The sequence below is a fragment of the Octodon degus genome, unplaced genomic scaffold (assembly GCF_000260255.1).
Source record: "Octodon degus isolate 3935 unplaced genomic scaffold, OctDeg1.0 scaffold00160, whole genome shotgun sequence".
Taxonomy (NCBI): domain Eukaryota; kingdom Metazoa; phylum Chordata; class Mammalia; order Rodentia; family Octodontidae; genus Octodon; species Octodon degus.
Genome location: NW_004524736.1, coordinates 4,990,342 through 4,999,227, shown reverse-complemented (window position 1 = coordinate 4,999,227; position 8,886 = coordinate 4,990,342). Strand labels below are relative to the sequence as shown.

The 8,886-nt window shown below is 55.2% G+C and overlaps 1 protein-coding gene across 1 annotated transcript in view; it reads left to right on the top strand.

The window, feature by feature from the left end:
* Nucleotides 1-8,886, top strand: part of Kcp (kielin/chordin-like protein) — a 56,044-nt gene that overhangs the window by 29,118 nt on the left and 18,040 nt on the right. The window contains exons 11-26 of the mRNA XM_023702871.1: nucleotides 1,278-1,360; nucleotides 1,646-1,739; nucleotides 2,561-2,643; nucleotides 4,755-4,848; nucleotides 4,968-5,047; nucleotides 5,124-5,217; nucleotides 5,456-5,541; nucleotides 5,614-5,695; nucleotides 5,872-6,024; nucleotides 6,099-6,205; nucleotides 6,283-6,376; nucleotides 6,934-7,107; nucleotides 7,184-7,266; nucleotides 7,401-7,494; nucleotides 7,576-7,776; nucleotides 8,060-8,230. Of these exons, the coding sequence (XP_023558639.1) occupies nucleotides 1,278-1,360; nucleotides 1,646-1,739; nucleotides 2,561-2,643; nucleotides 4,755-4,848; nucleotides 4,968-5,047; nucleotides 5,124-5,217; nucleotides 5,456-5,541; nucleotides 5,614-5,695; nucleotides 5,872-6,024; nucleotides 6,099-6,205; nucleotides 6,283-6,376; nucleotides 6,934-7,107; nucleotides 7,184-7,266; nucleotides 7,401-7,494; nucleotides 7,576-7,776; nucleotides 8,060-8,230 (1,773 nt within the window). The remainder of the gene's footprint in view (nucleotides 1-1,277; nucleotides 1,361-1,645; nucleotides 1,740-2,560; nucleotides 2,644-4,754; nucleotides 4,849-4,967; nucleotides 5,048-5,123; nucleotides 5,218-5,455; nucleotides 5,542-5,613; nucleotides 5,696-5,871; nucleotides 6,025-6,098; nucleotides 6,206-6,282; nucleotides 6,377-6,933; nucleotides 7,108-7,183; nucleotides 7,267-7,400; nucleotides 7,495-7,575; nucleotides 7,777-8,059; nucleotides 8,231-8,886) is intronic.

Sequence of the window (8,886 nt, the reverse complement as noted above, 5' to 3'; positions counted from 1 at the left end):
CTCTTCCTCTTCCTCCTCCTCTTCCTCCTCCTCCTTTTTATGTATTTAGTACAGGGTCTACAGGGTCTCACTACACAGATCAGACTAGTACTGATCCTTACTGGTTTCCAGCCTCCCAAGCGCTGGGATTACAGGTACAGGTCACCACACCCAGTCTCAGCACTCCCCAGGGTTGGGGCCGGCATGGCAGGCCTGGTATCAAACCCCAGGCCTCTGTGTCTGCCTAAGCAAGTGCTTTAATCCACTAAGCTATCTGGCTGACCCTGGGGGAGATGTTTCTAAAGAAAAGCCATAGGTGGTGATTGGATGCCTGGAATAATAGTGACCTTTAATAATAATAAAAAAATACTCCTTGGGCCAGAGAGATGGCTCAGTAGAATAAGCACTTGCCTGGCAAGTGAAACGTCCTGAGTTCAATCCCCAGTTCTGAAAAGAAAAAAGAAAAAAAGATACTCCTTTCAAGACACTTTACTTCCATCTGTTATAAAATAAATATTGAGGAGTCAGGCATAGTGGCACATGCCTCTAATCCCAGCATTTGGGAGGTGGAGGCAGGAGGATTGGCACAAGTTCAAGGCCAACCTTGGCTACAGAGTGAGTTCAAGGCCAGCCTCAACTGTATAGCAAGACCCTGTCTCAATAAGTAAGTAAATAAGTGAATAAATAAATATTTACTTTAGAGCTAGAGACTTGATTGTCACCTTCTGGGAAACTATAATAAATATAAAGCTCTCTGATAGCTGGATCCTGAATAGTGCCACTGTGATGTGGGTCTGGTTTTGCAGGCTGCCCTAAGGGCCACAAGTCAGGAGAAACATGGCATCCAGAGCCCTGTGTCGTCTGCACCTGTCAGGTAAGAGAATGAGGGCCTGATCCCATCCACCACCTGCGTCCCTGCTGCCCCAGGCCTGACCATACCCATCCTAATCTGGAGCCAGACCTGGCTGCTGCCTCCACCCAGGGGCTGGCGGCTGGAGCCTGCTAGACCACAAAGCCCACAGAGCAGCCCAGCTCGGGTAGCAAGGAGGGATGGAGATGGAGTCCATGTCTGGTCTGCAGGCTGGGTCCGTGCGGTGCCAGGGGCCTTTGTGCTCTGAGCTCAGCTGTCTGGAGAGCTACACTCCACCTGGGGAGTGCTGCCCTGTCTGCCTGCCAGGTGACCTCCTGCTCTGCCCACCCCTCCATCACCTTAGCCCCACTTGGGGTCATGCCATCCCTTGGGGATGCCTACCCCTGCTCTCTAGTGACCCACCTGTCATTGTGGCAACGCTCCCCAGGCTGTGAGTATGAGGGGCAGCTTTACGAAGAGGGAGCCAGTTTCCTGTCCATCTCCAACCCTTGTCTCCAATGTTCCTGCCTGGTGAGTCCTCTGCCACCATTGCTGAAGCCCAAGGCTGGGCCAGGCCAGTCACTCTTTTAGTCATTTATTTTATTTTTTTGCAGTACCGGAGTTTGAATTCAGAACCTTGTGTTTGCTAGGCAAGCGCTTATTTACTGAGCTATCTCCCTGACCCTCTTTTAGTCATTTATAATATGCCTTATGAGAGCTGGGGTCAGGGAGGTCCTCCCTCCATCCCTGCCTGACTCCTGCCTGCTGCACACCCTCTGGGAGACCTGAGGGCAGCTACAGCTATTGATGTTACAGAGGAGCCTGGTTCGCTGTGTGCCTATGAAGTGCCCATCCAGTCCCTGCCCTGAGCCAGTTCTGAGACCTGGGCACTGCTGCCCAGCCTGCCAAGGTAAGAACCCCTGACCTTTCTCTCATGGAGCCCCTGGCAGGCCCTCATATCATTTCTTCACTTCCACAGCTCATTCTGTTGGCCTCTGATTTGGTTTGGGGTTGAGGGGAGTATCTAAGCCTACTCTAGAGCTGCAATGCCTAAGTTCAAATTCTGCCACTGTCACTTAGTGGTTGCATGACTCTAAGTCACTCTGTGCCTCTGTTTCTTCATTTGTCAGATGCATATAATGATATTCTAGACCTCACAGTGCTGGGTAGTAAATGGCCACTATTACGTGCTTTCAGCATGCCAGCACCAAAGATGAGGGGACTGCCTTCAGGGATGACTGCTAGAGAGTGACCCTGAGTCACACCAGTACCAAGAAACAAATGTCACAGTTAGGAATAAAAGCAGGGGCCAGGTGCTGAGAAAAACTAAGAAGACCACCTCACCCAGCTGGGCCCAGGAGAGAAACAACCCAGAGGGAGCGGATGCCGAGGGGACCCTTACGATAAAGAGCAATTAGCTAGGTGATGCCCAAAGAAGGCAGAGGACATTCTAGGAAGAAGGAGCAATGTGAGCAGGGCTTGGCCCTGACCCTTGGAGTGTGCTAGGGTGCAGTGCAAGTAGCTATGAATGGCCAAACGCTGAAGAGAGAGGAACAGAGCATCCCCTGGAGCTGGGCAGGTGAGTGTGGCCTGCTATAGAGGTATGCTCTGGGGGGCTGGCTGCCTCCAGGGGCTTCACTCTTCCTCGGCAGAGACTTAGCCTGGTCTGGCGAAGGCATTTGGGGAGCCCTGGGTCCCCTCCCACCAGACCTCCCCTGTACCCAGCCTCAGGCTGCACAGAAGGTGGTGTTCACAGGCACCATGGCCAAGAGTGGACGGCCCCCGGGGACCCCTGCCAGATCTGCCGATGCCTGGTGAGTCTTGTTACTCACCCCATCCTGCCCTTGGGTTTACTGGCTTCATAACCTCATTCTGGCGAGCACATCCATGGGCAGTGGGAGGGGACAGAGATGGAGAAGACAATCTTGGGTGCTGTAAGCACCGGGCCTGGAGTGCTGAGCCATGCACAATCTGAGCCCAGGGGTGTGCAGCAGGTTTGTGATCCAAGCTCGAAGAAGCGGGGGAGACAGTGGGATATGATGGCAGCAAAAGCACCAGGGAGCAGTCCACTCAGCTGGGACAGCCAGCTGAGTGGTCAGCACTACTAGCAGTCGCTGAGCCTTGGAATGTGGCGGACAGAACTGAGATGTGCCTAAGCATGCGATCACACCAATTTCAATGGTGTAGGAGGAGCCAAGAGGTGTAAAACAGCTTATTAATATCCTGCATTGGTTACTGTGTACGTTGAAATAATATTTTGGATCTACTGGACAAATGGAATATATTACTAAAACTTTTTTGTGGGATTAAATCACATGTGTTAGGTAATAACCACTGAGCTGCATCCTGGTACTTTTTTTTTTTGCGGAATGGGGATTGAACTCAGGCCTTGTGCTTGCCAGGCTTATTCTACTGAGCTATCTCCCCAGCCCCTATCCCAGTACTTCTTAAAATTTTATTTTGAATCCTTGGTCCCGCGTGCCGTGCCGGCCCCACCCCCCGGGAGCCCTGAGACAGTGATTGAGACTGGGCATGGTGACGCACTCCTGTAATCCCAGTGCTTGGGAGGCTGAAAAACAGGAGGATCACTACGAGTTCTATGTAATGAGACCCTGTAGACCCTGTACTAAATACATTAAAAAATAAATAAATAAAAAATAAAATGTTTTTAAACATGGTATGATGTACACTCCTGTAATGCAGCACTCAGGAGGCTGAGGCAGGAGAACTGTGAGTCTGAGGGTAGCCTGAGCTACATAACAAGCTAGCTACATAGTGAGACCCTGATTCGAAAAAAAGAAAAAAAAAAAAAAATCCAAAACTTGGATTTGAGAGAATTTAACAGCTTTCACTAAGCTTCCCTCTTAGCTTGCACCCTAACAGCTTTTAGAGACCCTACTCTGGGCTTGGGACCCTGTACCCACTGACACACCATCAGACATACATCTAAGTGGCCTGCCATATGTTGATCTTGAGTAGTACAGATCTAGAACAGTACCATGAAAGGGGTGGTGTTTGCCTAGGCCTTACAGGATGAGTTGGATTCGAGGAGAAGGAGGTAGGGGAGGATACTCTGAGAACAGGGAGTAAAGGGAACGAAACCAGGGACCTGAAGGCCCTCGTATTAGGCAGGCAAGTGTCATGGAGCTTCCTGACAGCCTGATAAACTCTTGTGAAGGCCACTAGGATGCCCAACTCCCATGTCCTTCCTGCTCACACTGACACACCTGCGAGAAGAGTCACCGGGTGCCCTGCTGGCGCTGGACAGATATGAATTTGAGAAACAGTATCTGTTGGGAGCAGGCTGGGCTGGGGGTAGCAGCAATCATGTTAAGTACAGGCTTCAGAAGTGGGAGCCACACGGATACCTCCTTTCCCTTCATCCCCATCACAAGCCTAGGAGGATAGGACCATTGACCATCTTTTCCAGATAGCTAAACCAAGTCACAGAGCACTTGAGTAACAGTACTAGGTTTTTACATTGGTACAGCATTAGCTTCCTAAGTGCCATAACAAGGGACAGCAGACCCAGGGGTGTAAACAGCAGAAAGGCAATCTAAGTCCAAGATTCTGAGGGCTGTGCGGGAACATCTGTTCTGTGCCTTTCCCAGTGTGTGCATGCGTGTGTGTGCATGTGTGTGCGTGTGCTGGCACTACTTGGCTTTTTGTGTGTGGGGTTTAAAGTTCCCCTTGTTACAAGTACAGCTCTAGTATGACCTCATGTCAACTAATTACATCTGCAGCAGACGTATTTCCAAATAAGGTCATATCCTGAGGCGTCAGGGGCCAGGACTTTGGCATAAGAATGGGGGGGGGGAGTGCAACTCACCCGCAACAACACCCAATGCTCAGAAGGGTGGGACTCTGATGCTGTTTCTGCTATTTGCCTGAACCCAGACTGCCCCTCCCCTGTCACCCCTACCAGGAGGGCCACATCCAGTGCCGCCAGCGAGAATGTGCCAGCCTTTGCCCCTACCCTGCCCGGCCCCTACCAGGCACCTGCTGCCCGGTATGCGATGGTGAGTCAGTGGGTGGAACAGGGCCCCAGATGGACCCTGGCCCAGCCCAGGCTTCCCATGGAGGCCAGGAGTGAGGCAGCAAGGCCCCTGAGGACAGCCTGCACTCCTCTTCCCAACAGGCTGTTTCCTAAATGGACGGGAGCACCGCAGCGGGGAGCCCGTGGCCTCCAGAGATCCCTGCTCTCGCTGCCGCTGTGCTGTGAGTGTGGCTGCCTGGCAGGACTGGCCTGGCTTCTGGGCCTACCTACCTCCTGCTGACCACACCCTGTTGGCAGAACGGGAGCATCCAGTGTGAGCCTCTGCCCTGCCCACCTGTGCCCTGCAGACACCCAGGCAGGATCTCTGGGCAGTGCTGCCCAGTCTGTGATGGTGAGTGGAAGCCGTGGCTGCTGCCAAGGGGCAGGTGCTGGCTGCAGAGGGCCTCTGAGTGGCGATGGGCTTGGCTTCTTTGCACCTAAGCTGATGTCCCCATGGGTGAGTCCGTACCTCACCTTCTCAGGGAAAAGTAGGGACTGGTGGGAGCTGTGCTTCTGTGGCATGAGGAGGGGCTGGATGCCTCAGGTGCCAGCTCTGCTCCCCACCCCTAGCCACCTGTCCTCCCATCCAGGCTGCGAGTACCAGGGACACCAGTATCAGAGCCAGGAGACCTTCAGTCTCCAGGAGAGTGGCCGCTGTGTCCGCTGCTCCTGCCAGGTGGGCAGTCCCACCATCTCCCACCCAGGCTGTCTTGCCCCTTAAGGGTCTCTCACATGGCCTTCCTCCTAGGCTGGCGAGGTCTCCTGTGAGGAGCAAGAGTGCCCAGTTGCCCCCTGTGCCCTATCTGGCTCTGGCCTGAGGCTCTGCCCAGGTGAGTGCTGCTGGGCAGGTGTATGGGAGGAGGCTGTTGTTCCATTGCAGCAAGGAGGAAAATTCAGGGGGCCCAGAGGCTCCAGGAGGATGGCATCTGGGGACACTGAGGGCTGGAAAAGACAGGATGGGTGGCAAATGTCCCAGCTGCCATGGTGGCAACCCTCTCAACTGCAGCCTGTGTGCTCCATGGAGAGGAGTTTCCTGAAGGGGTCCAGTGGGAGCCCGATGGTCAGCCCTGTACTGCCTGCTCCTGCCAAGAGGGTGTGCCAGTCTGTGGGCCTGTGCTCTGCTCTCCACCCCCCTGCCAGCACCCCACCCGGGAACCCGGTGAGTGCCCCAGCCCCTCCTTGGCTTTCTTCCCCTGCTTCACCCTGCCCACCTGACCAGCCCGCCCCACCCAGGTGCCTGCTGCCCCCACTGTGAGAGCTGCACCTACCATGGCCACGTGTATACCAATGGGCAGAACTTCACAGACACGGGCAACCCTTGCCAAACCTGCCGCTGTGAGGTATTATGCCTCTCTGGCTTGCTGTTGTCCTGCCAAGCCCCTCCTGGGGCTACCCCACAGCTTCTCCCTGCTCTCAGGAAGGGACTGTGAAGTGTTCTGTGATCGACTGCCCTCCTACCACCTGTGCCAGGCCGCAGAGTCGAGCTGGCCAGTGCTGTCCCCGGTGTCCAGGTACGGCTCACTTCTAACAGGCCTGTCGCAGATCAGATGGTCTGTTTTGGTCCTACACAACAAAGAATTCTCTGGTATTCAGGAGGTGTGGGTGGGAGGAGAGGAGAGATTTGTTGTCCTTTCCCTCCTGTCCTGTATTTCCTCTTCCAAAGCCTCACTTCTCAGGTACAATCACACTGTCACCTGAGTGACACAAGTCCAGGCATCATGTCTGTATCTGTATGTAAAGGGTGGGTGCTGGGGTGTCACAAGCAAGGGCATACAGACTCTTCACCCCTGCACCCTCAGAGACACTTGTGCCTGCAGGTGACAGAGTCCAAACACACGTATGCACGTGCGCGCGCTCTCTCTCTCTCTCGCGCACACACACACACACACACACACACACACACACACACACACATTCATGTGCTCAGGGCAGCCTGCTTCCACATACACTGCACACAACCCTCTCCCTTTATGGATTCAGATTCCCAAGCCAGCACATCCTGCTGGCTCTGGACTTCCCCGAAAGAGGGGCTGTCGCCATTCCCCCCATTCCCACCCCTGCTGCCCAGACTGTATCCTGGAGAAACAGATGTTTATGGATGGCCAGCACTTTCCCCACCCTGGAGACCCCTGCCAAGAATGCCACTGTCGGGAAGGCCAGGCCGGCTGCCAGCCTCGCGCCTGCCCCCGGGCTCCCTGTTCTCACCCACTACCCGGGACCTGCTGCCAGAGTGACTGCAGTGGTGAGGAGAGGTGGGGAGGGTTCTCGGCTCAGGCCACAGGGTTCTCCCTCGGGCCTAGATCTGCTGCCTCCCTCAGGCTGCGCCTATGGTGGGAAAGAGTACCCCAGCGGAGCTGACTTCCCCCACCCCTCGGACGCCTGCCGCCTGTGTCACTGTCTGGTGAATGCGCCCTGGAGGAGCCCATGGGGGTGGCAGGGAGGGCAGGCTTCGGGTGCCCTGGAAAGGCCCACTGGATCGGGTGGGATGGCCGGAGATCTCGGACTTGTCCTAAGCCCGCTCTGCCCGCTCCGCAGAGCGGCAACGTGCAGTGCCTGGCCCGCCGCTGCCCGCCGCTGTCCTGCCCCGAGCCGGTACTGCCCCCCGGAGGCTGCTGCCCGCAGTGCCCGGGTAGGAGCTGCTGCGCGCGGCCGCTGCGTCCCCACCTTACCCCCGCCTCTTGGGTCCCTTCTGACCCCCTCTCCGCTGTAGCCGCCCCCGCCCCCGCCCCCGCCGGCTGCCCGCGGTCTGGAGGCGCCCTCTCCGCCCGCCACCAGGAGTCCTTCTCCCCTCCCGGCGACCCCTGCAGCCGCTGTCTCTGCCTCGACGGCTCGGTGTCCTGTCAGCGGCTGCCCTGCGCGCCCGCACCATGCGCCCACCCGCGCCGAGGGCGCTGCTGCCGCGTCTGCGACGGTACGGCCCGCCCTTGGTTCGCTCTCACGCAGTGCAGTCCGAGGCCAGGGCAGCCTAGAATCGCCCTCCGTGTGGGCTCAGCCCTCGCACCTCAGTGGTCTCGCTAGGAATTAAGGAGATGGGGTTTAGCTCAGTGGCAGAGCCCTTGTCCAGCATGCACAGGCCCCGGGCTCATTCCTAGCGCTAAAGCGGGGAGTGAGGGGATGGGGGATGGGGGGACAAAGCTGTGTCTCAGGGCTCAGGAGCCAAATGCCGGGGACCCGCGCCTTCCGTGCATCCACAGGCTGCCTGTACCAGGGAAAAGAGTTCTCCAGCGGGGAGCGCTTCCCGTCGCCCAGCGCCGCGTGCCAAGAGTGCCTCTGCTGGGAGGGCAGTGTCACCTGCGAGCCCAGGGCATGTGCCACTGCGCAGTGCCCCTTCCCTGTCAGGGGCAGCTGCTGCCCAACCTGTGATGGTGAGGGGTGGGGCCGGGGCATTGTGTGTGTGGGGGGTGTTGATCTGGTCGGAATCCTCTTTACTGTTCCAGAATGGAAAAAATATATATATATTTTTTTACAGTAAGAAAATGATCTGAGGGGCCCGGGAGATGACTCAGTAGAATAAGCGCTTGCCTGGCAAGCTCAAGGGCCTGAGTTCAATCCCTGGTTCCACCAAAAAAAGAAAAAAGAAAATGATCTGGGCTACTGGCTGTCTTTTCTACTGCCTTTGATGCTATTTATATGACTTTGGGCAGATTCCATAGACTCTTTGGGCTTAATTTTTAACTCCTGCTAAAAAGAAAAGAACAGATCAAACAGACTCAGTTCCTACATCTTTTTTTTTTTTTTTTTTTTTGGCAGAACCGGGGATTGAACTCAGGTCCTTGTGCTTGCCAGTTGCCAGGGAAGCGCTTATTCCACTGAGCCATCTCCCTGGCCCCTTCTACATCTTTAAAGTCTTGAACTATTTACAATTGTTGCTACACAGCTCCTATTAACAGACTTTTTATTTATTCAGTACTTTTCCTCAAATAAATTCATTTATTAATTTAAATTTATTTAGACAGGAATTTAAATCACAGAAAGTGGAAAATTAGGAATAGAGCACTTGGGGCCAGGGAGATGGCTCAGT